The sequence below is a fragment of the Oncorhynchus clarkii genome, chromosome 28 (genome assembly GCF_045791955.1).
Source record: "Oncorhynchus clarkii lewisi isolate Uvic-CL-2024 chromosome 28, UVic_Ocla_1.0, whole genome shotgun sequence".
Taxonomy (NCBI): Eukaryota; Metazoa; Chordata; class Actinopteri; order Salmoniformes; family Salmonidae; genus Oncorhynchus; species Oncorhynchus clarkii.
Window position 1 is genome coordinate 43,211,483 of NC_092174.1, and position 25,188 is coordinate 43,236,670.

At 41.7% G+C, this 25,188-nt stretch overlaps 1 protein-coding gene across 1 annotated transcript in view; it reads left to right on the forward strand.

The window, feature by feature from the left end:
* Positions 1–25,188, forward strand: part of LOC139387528 (sodium channel protein type 3 subunit alpha-like) — a 133,790-nt gene that overhangs the window by 84,974 nt on the left and 23,628 nt on the right. The window contains exons 9-17 of the mRNA XM_071133818.1: positions 2,599–2,740; positions 2,921–3,118; positions 4,513–4,692; positions 5,353–5,745; positions 5,848–5,989; positions 7,102–7,340; positions 8,700–8,873; positions 10,075–10,431; positions 16,200–16,640. Of these exons, the coding sequence (XP_070989919.1) occupies positions 2,599–2,740; positions 2,921–3,118; positions 4,513–4,692; positions 5,353–5,745; positions 5,848–5,989; positions 7,102–7,340; positions 8,700–8,873; positions 10,075–10,431; positions 16,200–16,640 (2,266 nt within the window). The remainder of the gene's footprint in view (positions 1–2,598; positions 2,741–2,920; positions 3,119–4,512; positions 4,693–5,352; positions 5,746–5,847; positions 5,990–7,101; positions 7,341–8,699; positions 8,874–10,074; positions 10,432–16,199; positions 16,641–25,188) is intronic.

Here is a 25,188-nt window from a genome sequence, read left to right on the forward strand (position 1 = left end):
TGAACAGGCAGTGGCTCGGGTGGTTGTCCTTGATTATCTTTTTGGCCTTCCTGTGACATCGGGTGGTGTAGGTGTCCTGGAGGGCAGGTAGTTTGCCCCCGGTGATAAGTTGTGCAGACCTCACTACCCCCTGGAGAGCCTTACGGTTGTGGGCGGAGCAGTTGCCGTACCAGGCGGTGATACAGCCCGACAGGATGCTCTCGATTGTGCATCTGTAAAAGTTTGTGAGTGTTTTTGGTGACAAGCCACATTTTTTCAGCCTCCTGAGGCTGTGTGGGTGGACCATTTCAGTTTGTCCGTGATGTGTACGCCGAGGAACTTAAAACTTTCCACCTTCTCCACCACTGTCTCCACTAATTAACTCTGAAAATGTGACACTGCCTGTAGAGTAACTTTAACACTATGCAGACTGGGATGTTATCTGAAACAGTGTTGAATTCAACTCTATAGGAGTTAAATTAACACTTTTATTGGTTTACTGTACAGACTTGGTGTAACCGTCATCAGTGTTAGCTCTTAGCTGTCCATTACCACCTTTACTCTGTTTTGGGTTGTAAAATCAACGGTGAAAGTTAGCTGGCTGGTACGGCGTCCCCCTCAGCGAAATAAATGGTGGGGGTACGCCGTACCGGTTGAACATGAGCCTGTCACAATAATTACACTCAAAGAAGCCAAGAAAACCCACTATTTGTAATTACTGCATATCACACGTATGAAACATATCACACTTATGAAACATATCACACGTATGTAACATATCGCATGTATGTAACATATCACACGTATGTAACATATCACACTTATGTAACATATCACACGTATGTAACATATCACATGTATGCAACATATCACACGTATGTAACATATCACACGTATGTTACATATCACACTTATGAAACATATCACACGTATGTAACATATCGCATGTATGTAACATATCACACGTATCTAACATATCGCACTTATGTAACATATCACACGTATGTAACATATCACATGTATGTAACATATCACACGTATGTAACATATTACACATATGTAACATATCACACGTATGTAACATATCACACTTAGGAAACATATCACATGTACGTAAGATATCTCACGTATGTAACATATCACACGTATGTAACATATCACATGTACGTAAGATATCACACGTATGTAACATATCACACGTATGTAACATATCACACGTATGTAACATATCACATGTGTGTAATATAGCACACGTATGTAACATATCACACGTATGAAACATATCACATGTGTGTAATATAGCACACGTATGTAACATATCACACGTATGAAACATATCACACGTATGTAACATATCACACGTATGTAACATATCACACGTATGAAACATATCACATGTGTGTAATATAGCACACGTATGTAACATATCACACGTATGAAACATATCACACGTATGTAACATATCGCACGTATGTAGCATATCACACTTATGAAACATATCACATATCACGTATGTGTGCTGGCAGCCAGGTTTACAGGATCCTATTGAAGTGATTGTTTGACGACCAGATGAAAACATAATAACTGGTTATGTTAATGCCACATTAAAAGTTAATACATTTTAAAAGTAAAAAAAAAAAACTATGAATAATGTCATTGTAGTGCATGCACACATAGGAGGTACTGTATCTGACATAAATGAAAACTACTTCCACCCCCCCCCCCCCTACCCCCACTGGGTAGAATACTGCTGTGTCATATGTTAACCCTAGAATACTGCTGTGTCATGTGTTTAACCCTAGAATACTGCTGTGTCATGTGTTTAACCCTAGAATACTGCCGTGTCATGTGTTAACCCTAGAATACTGCTGTGTCGTGTGTTTAACCCTAGAATACTGCTGTGTCATGTGTTTAACCCTAGAATACTGCTGTGTCATGTGTTAACCCTATGATACTGCTGTGTCATGTGTTAACCCTAGAATACTGCTGTGTCATGTGTTTAACCCTAGAATACTGCTGTGTCATGTGTTAACCCTAAAATACTGCTGTGTCATGTGTTTAACCCAATAATACTGCTGTGTCATGTGTTTAACCCTAGAATACTGCTGTGTCATGTGTTTAACCCTAGAATACTGCTGTGTCATGTGTTAACCCTAGAATACTGCTGTGTCATGTGTTTAACCCTAGAATACTGATGTGTCATGTGTTAACCCTAGAATACTGCTGTGTCATGTGTTAACCCTAGAATACTGCTGTGTCATGTGTTTAACCCTAGAATACTGCTGTGTCATGTGTTAACCCTAGAATACTGCTGTGTCATGTGTTTAACCCTAGAATACTGCTGTGTCATGTGTTAACCCTATAATACTGCTGTGTCATGTGTTAACCCTAGAATACTGCTGTGTCATGTGTTTAACCCTAGAATACTGCTGTGTCATGTGTTAACCCTAAAATACTGCTGTGTCATGTGTTAACCCTAAAATACTGCTGTGTCATGTGTTTAACCCAAGAATACTGCTGTGTCATGTGTTTAACCCTAGAATACTGCTGTGTCATGTGTTAACCCTAGAATACTGCTGTGTCATGTGTTTAACCCTAGCATGATGCTGTGTGTTGCAGGAAGTGTCCTGAGGGATTTGACTGTCTGAGAATAGGAAGGAACCCTAACTATGGTTATACCAGCTTCGACAGCTTTGGCTGGGCTTTCCTGGCGCTGTTCCGGCTGATGACCCAGGACTACTGGGAGAACCTCTATCATCAGGTACACAACCTACAATACTCTGTATGCACTCTTATGAGCCGGGCGCTTCCTGTGTGTGTGTGTGTGTGTGTGTGTGTGTGTGTGTGTGTGTGTGTGTGTGTGTGTGTGTGTGTGTGTGTGTGTGTGTGTGTGTGTGTGTGTGTGTGTGTGTTAACCTGCTGTATCTCTGTCCCTCCTCAGACTCTGCGTTCAGCAGGGAAAACCTACATGGTCTTCTTTGTGTTGGTGATCTTTCTGGGTTCCTTCTACCTGGTCAACCTGATCCTGGCTGTGGTGGCCATGGCCTACGAGGAACAGAACCAGGCCACCATCCAGGAGGCCTGGATGAAGGAGAGGGAGTTTCAGCTGGCCATGGAACATGTACGCAGAGAACAGAGGGTAGGTTGGATTTACTATTCAGACGATAGGTTGGTATTCAGACGATAGGTTGGAATTCAGACGATAGGTTCTTATTTCGACGATAGATTTGTATTCAGATGGTAGGTTTTTATTCAGACGATAGGTTTGTATTCAGACGATAGGTTTGTATTCAGACGATAGGTTGGTATTCAGACGATAAGTTCTTATTCAGACGATAGGTTGGTATTCAGACGATAGGTTGGTATTCAGACGATAGGTTGGTATTCAGACGATGGGTTGTAGGTTTTCGGAAGGTAGACATTTTCTAACCAGATTCAAGTTCAGAAAGCTTTATTGTCCCAACATAGGGCAATTTGATTTGCAACTTTATTAGCATTGTACAGCACCTATACAGAGAACAGAGGGTAGCTTGGCCACATCTGGGCTGGGGTTCATTCAAATTGAATTCACTGAAATAAATACATTTCCCTTTCAGTTGAATTAATTAATTATTTAATTCATATTTCAGTTTACTTCCTGAATTGACTGTCTTCAATTCAAATTGGCCCCAACCCTGGTTTACATTAGACAGTATAGTACAGTATAGTACAGTATAGTATAGTATAGTATAGTACAGTACAGTATAGTACAGTATAGTATAGTACAGTATAGTATAGTACAGTACAGTATAGTACAGTATAGTATAGTATAGTACAGTATAGTACAGTATAGTATAGTACAGTATAGTACAGTACAGTATAGTACAGTATAGTATAGTACAGTATAGTACAGTACAGTATAGTACAGTACAGTATAGTTCAGTACAGTATAGTATAGTACAGTACAGTATAGTACAGTATAGTACAGTATAGTACAGTATAGTACAGTACAGTACAGTACAGTATAGTATAGTACAGTATAGTACAGTACAGTATAGTACAGTACAGTATAGTTCAGTACAGTATAGTATAGTACAGTACAGTATAGTACAGTATAGTATAGTACAGTATAGTACAGTACAGTATAGTACAGTACAGTATAGTTCAGTACAGTATAGTATAGTACAGTACAGTATAGTACAGTATAGTACAGTATAGTACAGTACAGTACAGTATAGTACAGTATAGTACAGTATGTTGTAATATATTCTCTCTATAATGTATGGCTCTGGTTTAAAGTTTATTTTAAAACATCCTGTTACTTATTTTGTTTTTGTTTTTGTTTTTGTTTTTGTTTTTGTTTTGCCAATTCAGGAAATTAAAGTATGTATTACATTTTATGAATATTGTAATAATTCCTACTAATGAACCTCTGTCTAGAATGTGTGTTACATTCCTTTAACGTCAATGGTAAAGCACAGATTGATGGTCATTATATTATCAGTTATTATTTTGACCGTGTAAACTGAACTCGTTTCTCTGCTGGTGGGGAAGATGGCCGAGAGAAGAATCCAGCAGGAGACAGACTCGGTCATGTCTCCAGAGCTGTCCCCGTTTCAACTAAAAGTGGGCAGTAGTTTGAAACGGACAGCCAGTAGAAGATCTCGCAGGATGCTGTCCGAGGATCCAGAGGACGAATCAGACGAGAAGTTTGATCCACTGGATGAGCGGGTGGTACGACAGACACTTTTTTTTTTACATTACATTGCATTGCATTTTGGTATTTTTTAACAGACGCTCTTATCCAGAGCGACTTACAGTGTAGCGTATTCCTTTTTAAGTAGCTTGGTAAGACGAGCACATATCACACCTTACTGAACTGTCAGAGGGATTTGTAGTTGGCAACGTGTCGGTCTTGGAAAGTTTGAATGTTGATTAGAACCTTGTTTAGTATCATCATGTTCCCGATTAGCCTTTTAACAATCACAATATGGCAAACTCACCTTATTCACTACCAATGTGTAGCACCCATCAAGGCCTGCTGCACCACTTGGGGTCCTGAGTGGCGCAGCGGTCTAAGACACTGCATCTCAGTGCAAGAGGTGTCACTGCAGTGCCCTGGTTCGATTCCAGACTGCATCACATCTGGCCGTGATTGGGAGACCCATAGGGCAGCGCACAATTGTCCCAGCGTCGCCCGGGTTTGGCCGGGGTAGGCCGTCATTGTAAATAAGAATTTGTTCTTAACTGATTTGCCTTATTAAACAAAGGTTAACATAAAACAATTATGAATGTCTCACTATTCTTTGTCTTCTACAACAAACTCTCTCTCTCACACCCTCTCTCTCTCTCTCTCTCTCTCTCTCTATCTCTCTCTCATTATCCTCCCTCCAGTCCCCCCTGCCTCCCACGTCTCCCATGCCCGTCCACCCTCTCCTGGCTGCCATGTCGTCCCACCCTCTCAGCACTCGCCGTGGCAGCCAGGCCAGTATCTTCTCCTTCAGACCCTGTACCACCTCTGATGCCGACTTCGGGGATGACGAGTACAGTGTTCACGGGGACATCATGGGGAGGAGCAGGGCAGGCTCCACCATCGGCCCCAACTGGCAACACAAGCACAAAAGGACAGGCAGCGTGAGGAGCCATTGCTCCCAGGTCTTCACCCCCAGTCTCAACATCAACGGACGTCTCAACATCTCCCTGGACCAGAACGGCGTCACCACTGTCGGCCTGCACACCCCCACCTCCCTCCCCGCCTGCAGCATGGAGAAGGTCAAAGAAGATAAAGTTTGTGAACATTTTTTTATGTAAATATAATGTGATTGATTTAATTGATTGATTGTTTGATTGGCCAGTGTTTGTCAAACTTTGTTTTTCCCGTTCTTCCAGGAGCCCACCTGTATAGAAGAGTCCAGTGCCAAGCCAGCCCAGCTCTCCCCCGAGACTGCAGAGCCTCCCCTCCGTAGGAAACGCGGTCTGAGCTCCATTAGCTTCCTCAGCGATGCCATGGATGGTGAGGGTACCTTCAGAGGTCAGAGGTCAATTTACAGAGGCTCTTTTAACGCCCAACTAACTCATTATAACTTCATTATAAATGTCTAAGTAACTCATTATGACTTCATTATAAATGTCTAACTAACTCATTATGACTTCATTATAAATGTCTAAGTAACTCATTATGACTTCATTATAAATGTCTAAGTAACTCATTATGACCTCATTATAAATGTATAACTAACTCATTTAGGACTTCATTATAAATGTCTAACTAACTCATTAGGACTTCATTATAAATGTCTAACTAACTCATTATAACTTCATTATAAATGTCTAACTAACTCATTATGACTTCATTATAAATGTCTAACTAACTCATTATGACATCATTATAAATGTCTAACTAACTCATTAGGACTTCATTATAAATGTCTAACTAACTCATTATAACTTCATTATAAATGTATAACTAACTCATTATAACTTCATTATAAATGTCTAACTAACTCATTATGACTTCATTATAAATGTATAACTAACTTATATATAATTTATAATTTACAAGTTTAATCTACAACCAGCTCAAAACTAACGTATAACTAAGTCATAACTAACTGATGGCTAGCTGACTGGACTGTTAAAGCTCTCAACAAGCCAATCAGGATGTAAAAGGTAATCCCATCAAGCATTTTAAAACCAGAGCTGTTATTATTACCAGTATAGTCTTTGGCATGGAGCTAAAAGAAAAAGCACACAATGTGCTTTGTAGTATCTTTGCAGTTAATAAATTATGACAGATTTATAAAATATCTATAAACTACTTATTAAAAGTTTATAAACCCTTTATAAACCATTTATAAACCTTTTACAAACCCTTTATAAACCCTTTACAAATCCTTTAATAAATTGTTTATAAATATAAAAGTGTTCCCTTTAAAACTGCTTGGGCTTCCACAATCGTTCCCAAAAGTTCTCTGTTTTTTTCCCGAAATCTTAATTTCCCGGAATTAGGAGGGCATGAGCAAGGAGATAATCCTTCAACCAAGTTTCTTGAAAAACCCAAGGAACTTTGGGGAAGTTTGTGGAATTTTACACAGCGCTAAAACCATTCCAACCTAACCCCTGTGTCTGGTCTCTGCCACCCAGAGCTGGAGGAGTCTCGTCAGAAGTGCCCCCCGTGCTGGTACACTTTTGCCAAGGCGTACCTGATCTGGGACAGGTGCCCGTGGTGGCTGAAGGTAAAGGAGTATGTGAAGATGATTGTGATGGATCCCTTCCTAGACCTGGCAATAACCATCTGTATCGTCCTCAACACCCTCTTCATGGCCCTGGAACACTACCCCATGACCGACGAGTTCAACAATGTGCTCTCTGTTGGCAATCTGGTAAGGATTTCCAGAATTATATGACTATTACAATTATTAACAACACTTACAATCTATCACACAACGATCACAATATTCACTCAACGTGGTAAGGCTATTTTTGTGATTTATTTGTATTTTTATGAAAGATTCATATAAACAGTAAATAAGTATAGGTATCACATTACATCTGATAAGACGTTTAAAAAAATAATGTATTTTTACAATGAATAAACTACTTACCATCTATCCACAATCACATAACAGTTACGGAAATAGTAATCACATAACCTACAAGACAAAAGGGAAACTAGGGTTTGTAAAATTAGACACAATGGAAACTAGGGTTGTACAATCAGCTAATGGAAACTAGGGTTGTACAATCAGACAATGGAAACTAGGGTTGTACAATCAGACAATGGAAACAAGGGTTGTAAAATCCCAGAATCAAAAGGGAATAAACAAGGAATACATCTTTCAACAGGGATTTCTGAATTTTTTAAAAACTTTAGGACATATATTTCCCTCAAATTGGCAACACCAGTCTATTCAATCCAGATTAACCTCAGTATATTGAATCCAGATAAACACAAGTCTATTCAACCAGATCACCAGTCTGTTCAATCCAGGTCAACACCAGTCTATTACATCCAGATCAACACCATTCTATTCAATCCATATCAACACTAGTCAATCCAGATCAACACCAGTCTATTCAATCCAACACTAGTCTATTGAATCCAGATCAACACTAGCCTATTGAATCCAGATCAACACTAGTCTATTCAATCCAGATCAACACTAGCCTATTGAATCCAGATCAACACTAGTCTATTGAATCCAGATCAGCACTAGTCTATTGAATCCATATCAACACTAGTCTATTCAATCCAGATCATCACCAGTCTATTCAATCCAACACTAGTCTATTGAATCCAGATCAACACTAGCCTATTGAATCCAGATCAACACTAGTCTATTGAATCCAGATCAACACTAGTCTATTGAATCCAGATCGACACTAGTCTATTGAATCCAGATCAACACTAGTCTATTGAATCCAGATCAGCACTAGTCTATTGAATCCATATCAACACTAGTCTATTCAATCCAGATCAACACTAGTCTATTCAATCCAAATCAACACTAGTCTATTGAATCCAGATCAACACTAGTCTATTGAATCCAGATCAGCACTAGTCTATTGAATCCAGATCAACACTAGTCTATTGAATCCAGATCAACACTAGTCTATTGAATCCAGATCAACACTAGTCTATTGAATCCAGATCAACACTAGTCTATTGAATCCAGATCATCACCAGTCTATTCAATCAAGATCAACTCCATTGGTTGTGTATTATCTGTGTGCTCTCCCAGGTGTTCACGGTGATCTTCACAGCAGAGATGGTGTTCAAGCTGATAGCCATGGATCCATACTTTTACTTCCAGCAGGGCTGGAACATGTTTGACGGCATCATCGTCTGTCTCAGCCTCATGGAGCTGGGCCTGTCCAACGTAGAGGGACTGTCTGTCCTGCGCTCCTTCAGACTGGTAATGTCACTGTCACAAAGACATTTCACTTCATTTGATAACATTTTATTTATGTATTTATTTGATTACATATTTGATTTGTTTGATTGGTTATGATTGGTTTAAATAACTGTATAAATTATTTAACCCAATCAACAACAACAACAAAAAAAATGCTACATCGAAATAATTATTCCCTTTTGATAATATGTTTGAGGGTGAGAAACTTCGAGCTTAGTATGCCCCATGTACCTGCACCCCCCCCCCCCCCCCCCCCACACACACACACAGTGGCGTAATCTGTTGAGCATTACAATGATTGAGTCACAGTATCAATGAGATTTAGAGAGTGGGGGGACACATTTTAGTGGAATCACTTCAATTACAGGCAATATGAAAATGGATCAGATACGTGTCAAACACAAAGGACTCTGATCTAGATGTTGAGACGTGTCAAACACAAAGGACTCTGATCTAGATGTTGAGACGTGTCAAACACAAAGGACTCTGATCTAGATGCTGAGACGTGTCAAACACAAAGGACTCTGATCTAGATGCTGAGACGTGTCAAACACAAGGACTCTGATCTAGATGCTGAGACGTGTCAAACACAGGACTCTGATCTAGATGCTGAGACGTGTCAAACACAAGGACTCTGATCTAGATGCTGAGACGTGTCAAACACAAGGACTCTGATCTAGATGCTGAGACGTGTCAAACACAAAGGACTCTGATCTAGATGCTGAGACGTGTCAAACACAAAGGACTCTGATCTAGATGCTGAGACGTGTCAAACACAAGGACTCTGATCTAGATGCTGAGACGTGTCAAACACAGGACTCTGATCTAGATGCTGAGACGTGTCAAACACAAGGACTCTGATCTAGATGCTGAGACGTGTCAAACACAAGGACTCTGATCTAGATGCTGAGACGTGTCAAACACAGGACTCTGATCTAGATGCTGAGACACTGTTTACTTGGGTACAAGCCATACTCACACAGCAATCCAATGATAACGGCATGTGCCATTCCTTTACTGCAGGGGACTACATTGTAGTCCTTTAGTATAATTTACTACATTGTAGTCCTTTATTCACATAATGTAAAAAATATTAAAATGGGTCATTTTTAAGCATTATGTAATGTAACATAATTAACATAACATAATTTGATCATTTAATTTTGCTAATTGATTTGTCTCTTTTTTGTGTGTCGGTCAGTTGCGAGTGTTCAAGCTAGCGAAGTCATGGCCCACCCTGAACACACTGATCAAGATCATCGGTAACTCCGTGGGCGCTCTGGGAAACCTGACCCTGGTACTGGCCATTATCGTCTTCATCTTCGCGGTGGTGGGCATGCAACTGTTCGGCAAGAACTACCAGGACTGCGTTTGTAAGATCTCTAAGGATTGTATGTTACCCCGCTGGCACATGAAGGACTTCTTCCACTCGTTCCTCATCGTGTTCCGGGTGCTGTGCGGCGAGTGGATCGAGACCATGTGGGATTGTATGGAGGTGGCAGGGCAGCCTCTCTGCATCCTAGTCTTCATGCTGGTCATGGTCATAGGAAACCTGGTGGTGAGTAGATCCGTTGAGAAACCTGAAATGTAGAGATCAGTTCTAACACAAAGAGAGAAGGTCGGACAAAAGACACACACAAGCTAATAGAACAGGATCGTTATGCACTGGAATGAGTTTAGAGGTTGTTTTTTTAAACAGAAATATCAGCAAGATTGTTGTTTGGCATAAATGATGTGATGGATGTTGTATTATGGATACAATTAGTTGTGCTGTTGCACAACCTTCTGATTGAGAAATGGGATCTGAAAAGGGCATTGATAGAACAGGAGTATTACAATGCACTAGAGAGACGAGAGCTACAGAGTTTTATGGAAACAAACAATAGCAAGATCTGGTCTGATTTGTCGTTTGGTCCAAATGATGAGATCGATGTGGGTTTCTATTGGGGAGGAGAGAGAAGGAGGGACAGAGGGTTTCTGTAAGGGTTTCTATTGGGTAGGAGGGACAGAGGGTTTCTGTAAGGGTTTCTATTGGGTAGGAGAGAGAAGGAGGGACAGAGGGTTTCTGTAAGGGTTTCTATTGGGTAGGAGGGACAGGGGGTTTCTGTAAGGGTTTCTATTGGGTAGGAGGGACATGGGTTTCTGTAAGGGTTTCTATTGAGTAGGAGGGACAGAGGGTTTCTGTAAGGGTTTCTATTGGGTAGGAGGGACAGAGGGTTTCTGTAAGGGTTTCTATTGGGTAGGATGGACAGAGGGTTTATGTAAGGGTTTCTATTGGGTAGGAGGGACAGAGGGTTTCTGTAAGGGTTTCTATTGGGTAGGAGGGACAGAGGGTTTCTGTAAGGGTTTCTATTGGGTAGGAGAGAGAAGGAGGGACAGAGGGTTTCTTTAAGGGTTTCTATTGGGGAGGAGAGAGAAGGAGGGAGAGAGGGTTTCCACAAGGGATTATTTAGGAGTCAATAGTATAGACATACTCTGAGAAAGTGAATCACAGTCTACAGTATAGACGTACTCTGAGAAAGCTGTGCTTTCAGACCGTGTGAGAGGATTGATCTAGGAAATAACTAAAAATGGTTTGCATTGTCTGTTATGGTCACCATGTTACGACAATGATTCCATGTACAGTGTCCCTGTGGGCCATCCCAAAACCCAATCATATCTCCGAAAATGGCGGCTACGTTGTCATAGTAACCGTCTTGACATGCAGATTACTATAAGCGAACTTCAAAACAGATTCAGTCTGGACAACATATTTAACCATCTGTTATCCTCTACAAAGTACATACAACATATATGACATTATCCAACCCGCGTGTCCAGTGCCAACAAGTATATCCACGCTGGAGTGGCGTTTGTAGAATTTATAACGGCAGAACGTCCACTTAAGGCTTAAATGTTTTATCCAGAGGTAATAAATTAGGTCTTTTAATGGGTTGAACATGTGTTGATCAGATGAGGTGGCGTTGGAACGTTACAGCACGGCGTGGTAGCTGGCTACAGTACTGTATAATATCCGGACTCGGCAAGTATCGACAGTTTAGTTTTGTAGTATGAAACAAAAAGCCTTCGTAATGCAAGGGCACAGAATTGGAACTGTTTATAAAAAAAACGACAAAACATTTAATCCAAGTATCGGGCTCTGTTTGTACACAACTGCTGTCACTTGGCGCCACAGCAATGCAGTACTGGTTGAGCCACCCAGATGTTGCTTTGTTATCCATCTGTGTCCTGGAAACTATCATTTAATGAGAAGAGATCAAAACCTTTTTTCTCAGAACTCCAGACAACCAGTGGTTGTTGCTCGGCCAGCCGGCCAGACGGCTAGCAGCATTTCTCTCATTCAATCATCCTTGTTCATTTAGCATAGCTTCAGCTTGATGTGCTGCTGGATGGAGTACATGATAGAGCTTCAGCTTGATGTGCTGCTGGATGGAGTACATGATAGAGCTTCAGCTTGATGTGCTGCTGGATGGAGTACATGATAGAGCTTCAGCTTGATGTGCTGCTGGATGGAGTACATGACAGAGCTTCAGCTTGATGTGCTGCTGGATGTAGTACCTGACAGAGCTTCAGCTTGATGTGCTGCTGGATGTAGTACCTGACAGAGCTTCAGCTTGATGTGCTGCTGGATGGAGTACCTGACAGAGCTTCAGCTTGATGTGCTGCTGGATGTAGTACCTGACAGAGCTTCAGCTTGATGTGCTGCTGGATGGAGTACCTGACAGAGCTTCAGCTTGATGTGCTGCTGGATGTAGTACCTGACAGAGCTTCAGCTTGATGTGCTGCTGGATGGAGTACATGATAGAGCTTCAGCTTGATGTGCTGCTGGATGGAGTACATGACAGAGCTTCAGCTTGATGTGCTGCTGGATGTAGTACCTGACAGAGCTTCAGCTTGATGTGCTGCTGGATGTAGTACCTGACAGAGCTTCAGCTTGATGTGCTGCTGGATGGAGTACCTGACAGAGCTTCAGCTTGATGTGCTGCTGGATGTAGTACCTGACAGAGCTTCAGCTTGATGTGCTGCTGGATGGAGTACCTGACAGAGCTTCAGCTTGATGTGCTGCTGGATGTAGTACCTGACAGAGCTTCAGCTTGATGTGCTGCTGGATGTAGTACCTGACAGAGCTTCAGCTTGATGTGCTGCTGGATGGAGTACATGACAGAGCTTCAGCTTGATGTGCTGCTGGATGTAGTACCTGACAGAGCTTCAGCTTGATGTGCTGCTGGATGGAGTACATGACAGAGCTTCAGCTTGATGTGCTGCTGGATGGAGTACATGACAGAGCTTCAGCTTGATGTGCTGCTGGATGTAGTACCTGACAGAGCTTCAGCTTGATGTGCTGCTGGATGTAGTACCTGACAGAGCTTCAGCTTGATGTGCTGCTGGATGTAGTACCTGACAGAGCTTCAGCTTGATGTGCTGCTGGATGGAGTACCTGACAGAGCTTCAGCTTGATGTGCTGCTGGATGGAGTACATGACAGAGCTAAATTAAGTCTTTAAAGGGACAATCCGCATGTTGCTACATTCATTTGTGGATTTATAAATTAAGGATATATACCAATTTATCCTTGAAGGATAGAACTTGTAAATGCTTCAAGAGCTTAGTTCAACTGTCGTGTCCCATCAGAACTCAACAAATAAACTTGTTTTACTCCAATGTTTGTAAATAAACATTGTATAGCCTCATAACATGGTTAGAACTGTACATTTAACATCATTGATGATCAGTCTCTGCATCCATAGCTCTGTCAATGAAGAGTGGTTACATTTCTCCAGTCCCATACCTCAACTATTTCCCATATCACTGGGGTCATTTTGAAAGATAGTATTTTTTTTTCATTCAACATTTTCTCATGTTTTTTCCCCTGAGATATTGTTAATTATCTTTTCATTATTTCATTAAATTCAGATTTTAAAAAAATAAATAAACGTCACTTTAAAAAAAAAAAATGTTACGAGCGAGTACAACAAGTTGAGTACCATTTTCTGCCGTTAGTGGACTGCAGTAAAGTCGGGGGGAACCATTTTGTGTAATCCAGGACACAGGCAGGCTAAATCCAAAGGAGAACGAGTGACCGGCACAGATTCACTGGGTTTTCACACAGATTCACTGGGTTTTCACACAGATTCACTGGGTTTTCACACAGATTCACTGGGTTTTCACACAGATTCACTGGGTTTTCACACAGATTCACTGGGTTTTCACACGTTTTCACACAGATTCACTGGGTTTTCACACAGATTCACTGGGTTTTCACACAGATTCACTGGGTTTTCACACAGATTCACTGGGTTTTCACACAGATTCACTGGGTTTTCACACGTTTTCACACAGATTCACTGGGTTTTCACACAGATTCCATTGTGTTTTCACACAGATCCACTGGGTTTTGGCTCTTGCTTTCGCATGTCATTTCCAAACCACATGCAGTGTCCAAATTTATTGATAAAGATGAACAAAAATGACTGTTTAAAACAAATACTTCAAATACTGAGCTATTGTATAAAAAAAATTAAAACAATTAAAAAGGAAATTATATTATATCATACTAATACAATTGCTCAGAGAAGGAGATTTAGTTGAAGAAGTAATATGTTGTTTCCTCTCAAAAAGGGGGAATACCTCTCCTTTTCTAAAATGTTTCATGAGATTGGAGAACACATTGGGAAAGATCTCAGTTCATTCCTCCATATTTACAGGTCTTTGATATCTTTTGTCTGTTCTTATGGACTTCCCCACTTCAATTCAAACCACCGGTTTTCCACGGGTTTCAAGACCCAGAGACTGATTTTGTGGTCAATTAACTATTTCTTTGTGGATTTTGACGTGTGCTTGTGGTTATTATCTTGCTGGAAGATCCACTTGCGGTCAAGTTTCAGTCTCCTGGTGAGAGGCAACCAGGTTTTTGGCCAAAAAAATGGCTTGGTACTGGGTAAAGTTAATGTGGAAGACCAGTGGAAGCAAATAATGGCCTGATAGCATCAAAGATCCACCACCATATTTTACAGTAGGTAAGGGTTATTTTCGGCCTAATGGTTCTTCATTTAGATGTCAAACCCACCACAGGCGTGCTCGGCCAAAGAACTCTATTTTATAGTTAAACAGTCTAATGCCCCCAATATACAGGATTGACTTACCCGTGATCAGTTAACTGTTTTAAAACCATGTCAGGCTTCAAGAGAGCATAGCTTTAAGAAAGTCAAATCCTGTTGGACACAAGTCAAACACTTGTTCCGTTGACCTTTACTTTCCCGACGTCATTAAAGGCAACTTCTTAATGAATCCTATCCACATGCTCAGAAACAAATCTGCGATTTTTCAACTAATTGATTAGTTGCTGGTTAAACATACAATCTACACAGGACTTTTTAATTAGCAGATTTTTGCATGAGTGGACTGCTCGGGTTGCCAGGTGACGTCACCAGGCAGTAAATGAATAGATCAGATAACGAAGAGAGGTTCCAAACCTCTCTGCCCCAAAAAAAACGATTGTTTTTAGCTGGCTTTCCCTTCCCCACTCAGACTACTCACGGACAGTCCTAGCAACATTGTAGCGTTAGAATTAGTTGTTTTGTTGTTGCTAAAAGGCTATTTTGGTTCATTTTTGTCCATTTTAATGGTAAAGTACTAAATTGTTACCCAGAAATTATTTTTATGTTAAAATAACGGCTGCATTTTAATTTTGTATTTTTTTTTGCATTATGGACAACAGTATACGATGTTATGAAGCTAGTTATAAAGGGTGCTATATATGACGAGCTTGACCACCAGATTCCTCCAGCTCTCCTCTGGGCAGTACATGGTCAGACTGACAGAAATCCTCCCTCTCTCTAAACACATGAATCATATGCAGGCTGTGTATCCCGGCTGACCTCTAGGGTTCACAAGCAACAAATTGCTTAGGTGCAAGGAGGTCAAAGAGCACCCATCAACAAGAATCTGCTCAGATCATGTTCATGCCCCCCCCCAATCTCAATGAGCAGATAATCCCACACCAACTGGTTATGTCCCACACACAATGCAGAGGTATCTGGAGCCTAGATGACAAGTAGCTCGAGTGCTCTCTGAGCAGGCAGATTACTGGAGATCAGATGGGATGCTGCTTGGATCCATATTACGTGTTAAACATGTATACGTTTGAACGGTGGGTTAATCCTGTCTATCGGATTTGATTCTGATGACAAAACCATTGTCTTGGGTCTTAAAGAAGGCCTCAACCTCTGATCTGCTTCTATATAATTTGAACAGGATCAAGATACACCGATTTGTCCCATTTTGTGTGGTTCCATTATACTGGTCTCCTTCTCCTCTTCCATCCCAGGTGCTGAACCTGTTCTTGGCCCTGCTGCTCAGCTCGTTCAGCTCAGACAACCTGTCAGCTCCCGACGAGGACGGAGAGATGAACAACATCCAGATCGCCGTCGCCCGCATCCACACGGGGTTCGCCTGGCTGATGAGGAACGTCACCGATCTATTCAACGGAAACCTGAAGAAGAGACGTCTCATGACTAAAGACGTTCAGATTTCTGTGAAGCTGACACCCGTAGCGAATCACGTGGAGAGTAACGGTGGGGTGGGGGTCGGGGTGGTGGGGGTGATCGGACGCTACGGAGAGAAGGTCCCGGACGACGACAGCTACATGACCAACCCCAACCTGACCATCAGTGTGCCCATCGCTCCAGGGGAGTCGGACGTGGAGTTCCCTGAGGAAGGAGAGGTAGAGGAGGAGACAGAGTCGTCAGAGGACGAGGACAACAAAGCGGTAAACCTTTTCGCACAAATTATACATCACACTAATAAGGAGGCACGTGTTTTTATTCTAAAGTAAAGGGTTTTTTATTCTAAAGTAAAGGGTTTTTTATTCTAAAAATACCGTTTTTTTTTTTATTCTAAAGTAAAGGTTTTTTTTGTGCATTCAAAAGCACAAAATGTGTACATTTTGTTTGACATTTTTTCTTACTAAATATACAGTGGGGTCCGAAAGATGAGCAATAATGACAGTGTAAAATAAATAATTAAAATACTGTGCTATAGAGGAAATTATATTATTTTATGCTAATACAATTGCTTGGAGAAATATATATCTTTAAACAATTGACACCCCTAAAGATTCGTATAAATAAAGGAGTCAAACGTTTAGCTTGTGACTCTACAAACTTGTTGTATGCATTTGCTGTTTGCTTTGGTTGTGTTTCAGATTATTTTATGCCCAACAATAATGAATGATAAATAATGTATTGTGTCATTTTGGAATCACTTTCATTATCAATAAGACATAGAATACGTTTCTAAACACTTCGACATTCATGTGGATGCTATCAGGAATACAGATCATCCTGAATGAATTGTGAATAATGATGACTGAGAAATTTACAGAGGGTCAAAGATCTCGACATCGAGTTTGGGCTGACCCCACTGTGTGTATAACTATACTAACATGAACTTGGTCATAGGACTTTTATGGTGAAACACACAATCCCGAGCGTCCCCAGTCCCGAGTCTCCCCAGTCCCGAGCCTCCCCAGTCCCAAGCCTCCCCAGTCCCGAGCCTCCCCAGTTCAGAGCCTCCCCAGTCCAGAGCGTCTCCAGTCCCGAGCCTCCCCAGTCCCGAGCCTCCCCAGTCCAGAGCCTCCCCAGTCCAGAGCCTCCCCAGTCCCGAGCCTCCCCAGTCCCGAGCCTCCCCAGTCCTAAACCTCGCCAGTCCCAAGTCTCCCTAGTAATCTCAGATACACTTACACATCAGTGCCATGGTGTACTGTACCAGATTGGCAGCTGCTCATGTCACTCAAAAGTGAGAGTGAGGACAGGGATCAATGAGCTGCAGAGGGCGGGTCATATGGTAGATTGCAGGAAGTGGGTAGTACTGTAGAATAGATGGATGCGGAGCAGAGAATGGCGGCATTCCGGATATATAATCCGTTAAATCTGTGAGCCAGGCATACAAGGTGATCCCTGGAGACAGGACACAGATTTAGTTACATAATCGCTACGCAACGCTATACACCAATATGGTTGGGCTGTATTCAATTGTTCATACCGTTTCTGTACCAATGTTTTCTGTACCAAAACCTTTTAGGCAAAAGGGATCTTGATCCAGGAGGGGATTGACTATCTCTAGTCTGGGTTCCAGTCTGTTTAGCTGACATTCCGCTTCTTGCCACTACGTCATTGCCAAAGATACTGGGCAATCTCAATGTTCAATATGCAGCTGGATTTACGGTGGAGTTGCTCATTTGGTGGTTGGAAATAGCAGGAATGCATGTGGAGCCTTGTTAATAGAATTAGAATGATAAAGTCAAAAACAAACATTTTAGCCGTTAGCTAAGGCATGGTGTTGTATCGTCAGGTTTCAAATCAAAGCAAAGAAGTTTTGTGGTTTGTAATTGCAGTGTGTATTTAGGTTGAGACTTTAGACATGAGCTAGCAACTTTTGACAGACTTGTTTCATCTGGACAAAAAAAAAAAGGTTGCTTGGCAACCAGATTTATTTATTTGATTTAACTAGGCAAGTCAGTTAAGAACAAATTCTTATTTACAATGACGGCCTACCCCGGACGACGCTGGGCCAATTATGCACCGCCCTATGGGACTCCAAATCACGGCCGGATGTGGTGCAGTCTGGATTTAAACCAGGGACTGCAGTGACACCTCTTGCACTGAGATGCAGTGCCTTTAGACCACTGCGCCACCCGGGAGCCCCAGAGACCATTGTGTTCTGTGGAGAAGAAAAAGCGATAAGAGTTCCAATATTTGGGTATTCATTGGACGATAGCTGTGAGGGTTATCGAATCAGGATCAACCCCTCTGTTCTTCTTGAGACTCGTTAATGATGGAATGTTCATATTTTAAAGATAGCAGAAAGGCCAGTCAATGTTAGCTAAAGAAACCGGCACTCAGGATTGAATGTCTCTGCTGTAACCAGGAAGCTTGATCTTGACATCTAGCCACTTAGCTAGCAAGTTAGCAAACCAAATGCTGGAGCCCTGAGCTGGATATAATTCATTTGACACATTTTATATTTCTTATAGTTATATTTAACTTATAATGCTCCTCTGTGTTTTTTAAAAACAGTATTGAAAATCATACCATTGGTATTGGTAAATATCCCGGTATATGGTATAAACGGTTAAAGCCCAAGCCTACACACACCATCTCAAAGTACCGTAGGAAATCTTTCTTTTCAGGTTTGGGTTTTTCTTGTCAAATCAAATCAAATTTTATTGGTCACGTACATGTGTCTAGGAGATGTTATTCCGAGTGTAGCGAAATGCTTGTGTTTCTAGCTCCGACAGTGTAGTAATATATAACAAGTAATATCTAACAGTTTCACAACATATACACAAAATACACGTAAGTCTAAGTAAGGAACGGATTAAGAATATATACATATATATATATATATATGTCAGAGCAGCATTGGACTAAGATACTGTGGCATAGTATAGAGTACAGTTTATACATAGGAGATGGGTGATACAATATTTACACACAGCTAAAGTGACTAAGATACTGTTGAATAGTGTAGAGTACAGTTTATACATATGAGATGGGTGATACAATATTTACACACAACTAAAGTGACTAAGATACTGTTGAATAGTGTAGAGTACAGTTTATACATATGAGATGGGTGATACAATATTTACACACAACTAAAGTGACTAAGATACTGTTGAATAGTGTAGAGTACAGTTTATACATAGGAGATGGGTGATACAAGATACACAGACATTATTAAAGTGGCCTGTGATTCCTAATCTATGTCTGTAGGCAGCAGCCTCTGATGTGCTGGAGATGGCTGTTGTAACAGTCAGTGGTGTGGTATAGAATACAACACAGTATATACATATGAAATTGGTGATGTAATATGTAAACACAATTTAAAAGGGACTAAGATACAGTAGAATAGTGTGGAGTACAGTTTATACATATGAAATAAGTAGTGCAAGATACGGAAACATTATTAAAGTGGCCTGTGATTCCTAATCTATGTCTGTAGGCAGCAGCCTCTGATGTGCTAGTGATGGCTGTTTAGCAGTCTGATGGCCTTGAGATAAAAGCTGTTTTCAGTCTCTCGGTCCCGGCTTTGATGCACCTGTACTGACCTTGCCTTTTGGATGGATGATAGCAGGGCGAACAGGCAGTGGCTCGGGTGGTTGATGTCCTTGATGATTATTTTGGCCTTCCTATGGCATCGGATGGTGTAGGTGTCCAGGAGGGTGGGAAGTTTGCCCCCGGTGATTCGTTGTGCAGACCGCACCACCTTCCGGAGAGCTTTGCGGTTGTGGGCGGTGCAGTTGCCGTACCAGGCGGTGATACAGCCCGACAGGATCGCTCTCAATTGTGCATTTGTAAAAAAAAATTGTGAGGGTTTTAGGTGCTAAGCCAAATTCTTTAGCCCCCTGAGGTCCAAAGACCAGAGGGTGAATAGTGAGAAAGAAAAGCATGTGTGTGTGTGCTAGAAATGGACTGTAGCTGAATGATGAGACACAAGTTGAATGGTGATAAAAATCTGATGGAACTAGAGTATTTTCACTCTCTACACTGGCAGACTCTATCATGGTGATAGACATTATCGCCAAGTAAATAATGTAGAAACTAGTGGAATGCTGCTTTGAAAAAACCCAGTCTGTATCTGGTCTCTGTGGGTTGTGTTGCGAGTTGATACTAGTTGGCGTTCACAGACAGACAGACAGACAGACAGACAGACAGACAGACAGACAGACAGACAGACAGACTGCCAGGGCCTTCAGATGTGATTAAGCCTGAAAACATCTTCTCAGAAAGCACAGCGCTGGGCTGCAAAGAAAACGGTCTCACGTTAAATTACTGAAAGTGGCTTTTTGCTTCTCTTAGATTGAATTATATTAGGTAATTAACACAATGTCACCTACTACAGTGTGTATTTCCCTCGGCATTAAGCCTTAAGCCCCTCATTGAGTCAATCGTGTCTGTCTCTCTGTCTGTCTGTCTCTCTCTTTATCTCTTTCGCTCTCTATATCTCTCTCCCCTTCCCCCTCTCTCTCTTTATCTTTCGCTCTCTCGCTCTCTTTCTCTCCCTCTGTCTCTCCCTCATCCCTCTCTTTCTTTAAATCCCTGATGCAGGGTTGGCAGGCAGCATCAGTCTGCAGTGGGGCAGATGTTAAATTGTAGAGCCATAGAACTGTAGTGGTAGTGCTGCTCAGGCCCTGCAGATTAAATAGTCAGAGTGGACAGAGCAGAGCCGGGTTGGCACGGCAGGGTGGGGCGGGGGGAGCTGGGCATGGTGCGGTGGGGTAGGGTGGACGCCAGAGCAGGGTGGGCAGGGGTGGTTGCCGTAGCGGCCGGGTAGCAGTCTGGCCTTCTCCTCGTGCCCTCTTTCCCTGGCGTGCCCTGCTCCCTGCCCTCTCCACTCCAGAATTAGAGGCTTCTTGGCAAAATGGAAATTAGAAGAAAAAAAAGCCATCTAGCATCTAGCAGTTTATCTGGCATCTAGCAGTTTATCTGGCATCTAGCAGCCTATCTGGCATCTAGCAGCCTATCTGGCATCTAGCAGCCTATCTGGCATCTAGCAGCCTATCTGGCATCTAGCAGCCTATCTGGCATCTAGCAGCCTATCTGGCATCTAGCAGTTCACCTGGCATCAGCAGTTTATCTGACATCAGCAGTTTATCTGACATCAGCAGTTTATCTGACGTCAGCAGTTATCTGACATCAGCAGTTTATCTGACGTCCGCAGTTTATCTGACATAAGCAGTTATCTGACATCAGCAGTTATCTGACATCAGCAGTTTATCTGACATCAGCAGTTTATCTGAAATCAGCAGTTTATCTGGCAGTTTATCTGACATCAGCAGTTATCTGACATCAGCAGTTTATCTGACATCAGCAGTAATCTGACATCAGCAGTTTATCTGACATCAGCAGTTTATCTGGCAGTTTATCTGACATCAGCAGTTTATCTAGCAGTTTATTTGGCATCAGCAGTTTATCTGGCAGTTTATCTGACATCAGCAGTTATCTGACATCAGCAGTTTATCTGACGTCAGCAGTTTATCTGACATCAGCAGTTATCTGACATCAGCAGTTTATCTGACATCAGCAGTTTATCTGACGTCAGCAGTTTATCTGACATCAGCAGTTATCTGACATCAGCAGTTATCTGGCATCAGCAGTTATCTGACGTCAGCAGTTATCTGACATCAGCAGTTATCTGACATCAGCAGTTTATTTGACGTCAGCAGTTTATCTGACATCAGCAGTTTATCTGGCAGTTTATCTGACATCAGCAGTTATCTGGCATCAGCAGTTATCTGACGTCAGCAGTTATCTGACATCAGCAGTTATCTGACATCAGCAGTTTATCTGACGTCAGCAGTTTATCTGACGTCAGCAGTTTATCTGACATCAGCAGTTTATCTGGCATCTAGCAGCCTATCTGGCATCTAGCAGCCTATCTGGCATCTAGCAGCCTATCTGGCATCTAGCAGCCTATCTGGCATCTAGCAGCCTATCTGGCATCTAGCAGCCTATCTGGCATCTAGCAGTTCACCTGGCATCAGCAGTTTATCTGACATCAGCAGTTTATCTGACATCAGCAGTTTATCTGACGTCAGCAGTTATCTGACATCAGCAGTTTATCTGACGTCCGCAGTTTATCTGACATAAGCAGTTATCTGACATCAGCAGTTATCTGACATCAGCAGTTTATCTGACATCAGCAGTTTATCTGAAATCAGCAGTTTATCTGGCAGTTTATCTGACATCAGCAGTTATCTGACATCAGCAGTTTATCTGACATCAGCAGTAATCTGACATCAGCAGTTTATCTGACATCAGCAGTTTATCTGGCAGTTTATCTGACATCAGCAGTTTATCTAGCAGTTTATTTGGCATCAGCAGTTTATCTGGCAGTTTATCTGACATCAGCAGTTATCTGACATCAGCAGTTTATCTGACGTCAGCAGTTTATCTGACATCAGCAGTTATCTGACATCAGCAGTTTATCTGACATCAGCAGTTTATCTGACGTCAGCAGTTTATCTGACATCAGCAGTTATCTGACATCAGCAGTTATCTGGCATCAGCAGTTATCTGACGTCAGCAGTTATCTGACATCAGCAGTTATCTGACATCAGCAGTTTATTTGACGTCAGCAGTTTATCTGACATCAGCAGTTTATCTGGCAGTTTATCTGACATCAGCAGTTATCTGGCATCAGCAGTTATCTGACGTCAGCAGTTATCTGACATCAGCAGTTATCTGACATCAGCAGTTTATCTGACGTCAGCAGTTTATCTGACGTCAGCAGTTTATCTGACATCAGCAGTTTATCTGACATCAGCAGTTTATCTAGCAGTTTATTTGGCATCAGCAGTTTATCTGGCAGTTTATCTGACATCAGCAGTTATCTGACATCAGCAGTTTATCTGACGTCAGCAGTTTATCTGACATCAGCAGTTATCTGACATCAGCAGTTTATCTGACATCAGCAGTTTATCTGACGTCAGCAGTTTATCTGACATCAGCAGTTATCTGACATCAGCAGTTATCTGGCATCAGCAGTTATCTGACGTCAGCAGTTATCTGACATCAGCAGTTATCTGACATCAGCAGTTTATTTGACGTCAGCAGTTTATCTGACATCAGCAGTTTATCTGGCAGTTTATCTGACATCAGCAGTTATCTGGCATCAGCAGTTATCTGACGTCAGCAGTTATCTGACATCAGCAGTTATCTGACATCAGCAGTTTATCTGACGTCAGCAGTTTATCTGACGTCAGCAGTTTATCTGACATCAGCAGTTTATCTGACATCAGCAGTTTATCTAGCAGTTTATTTGGCATCAGCAGTTTATCTGGCAGTTTATCTGACATATCTGACATCAGCAGTTTATCTGACGTCAGCAGTTTATCTGACATCAGCAGTTATCTGACGTCAGCAGTTTATCTGACATCAGCAGTTATCTGACATCAGCAGTTATCTGACATCAGCAGTTATCTGACGTCAGCAGTTATCTGACATCAGCAGTTATCTGACATCAGCAGTTTATTTGACGTCAGCAGTTTATCTGACATCAGCAGTTTATCTGGCAGTTTATCTGACATCAGCAGTTATCTGACATCAGCAGTTTATCTGACATCAGCAGTTTATCTGACGTCAGCAGTTTATCTGACATCAGCAGTTTATCTGACGTCAGCAGTTTATCTGACGTCAGCAGTTTATCTGACGTCAGCAGTTTATCTGACATCAGCAGTTTATCTGACGTCAGCAGTTTATCTGACATCAGCAGTTTATCTGGCAGTTTATCTGACATCAGTAGTTTATCTGACATCAGCAGTTTATCAGGCAGTTTATCTGACATCAGCAGTTATCTGACATCAGCAGTTTATCTGACATCAGCAGTAATCTGACATCAGCAGTTTATCTGACATCAGCAGTTTATCTGGCAGTTTATCTGACATCAGCAGTTTATCTAGCAGTTTATTTGGCATCAGCAGTTTATCTGGCAGTTTATCTGACATCAGCAGTTATCTGACATCAGCAGTTTATCTGACGTCAGCAGTTTATCTGACATCAGCAGTTATCTGACATCAGCAGTTTATCTGACATCAGCAGTTTATCTGACGTCAGCAGTTTATCTGACATCAGCAGTTTATCTGACGTCAGCAGTTTATCTGGCATCTAGCAGCCTATCTGGCATCTAGCAGCCTATCTGGAATCTAGCAGCCTATCTGGCATCTAGCAGTTCACCTGGCATCAGCAGTTTATCTGACATCAGCAGTTTATCTGACATCAGCAGTTATCTGACGTCAGCAGTTATCTGACATCAGCAGTTATCTGACATCAGCAGTTTATCTGACATCAGCAGTTTATCTGAAATCAGCAGTTTATCTGGCAGTTTATCTGACATCAGCAGTTATCTGACATCAGCAGTTTATCTGACATCAGCAGTAATCTGACATCAGCAGTTTATCTGACATCAGCAGTTTATCTGGCAGTTTATCTGACATCAGCAGTTTATCTAGCAGTTTATTTGGCATCAGCAGTTTATCTGGCAGTTTATCTGACATCAGCAGTTATCTGACATCAGCAGTTTATCTGACGTCAGCAGTTTAGCTGACATCAGCAGTTATCTGACATCAGCAGTTTATCTGACATCAGCAGTTTATCTGACGTCAGCAGTTTATCTGACATCAGCAGTTATCTGGCATCAGCAGTTATCTGACGTCAGCAGTTATCTGACATCAGCAGTTATCTGACATCAGCAGTTTATTTGACGTCAGCAGTTTATCTGACATCAGCAGTTTATCTGGCAGTTTATCTGACATC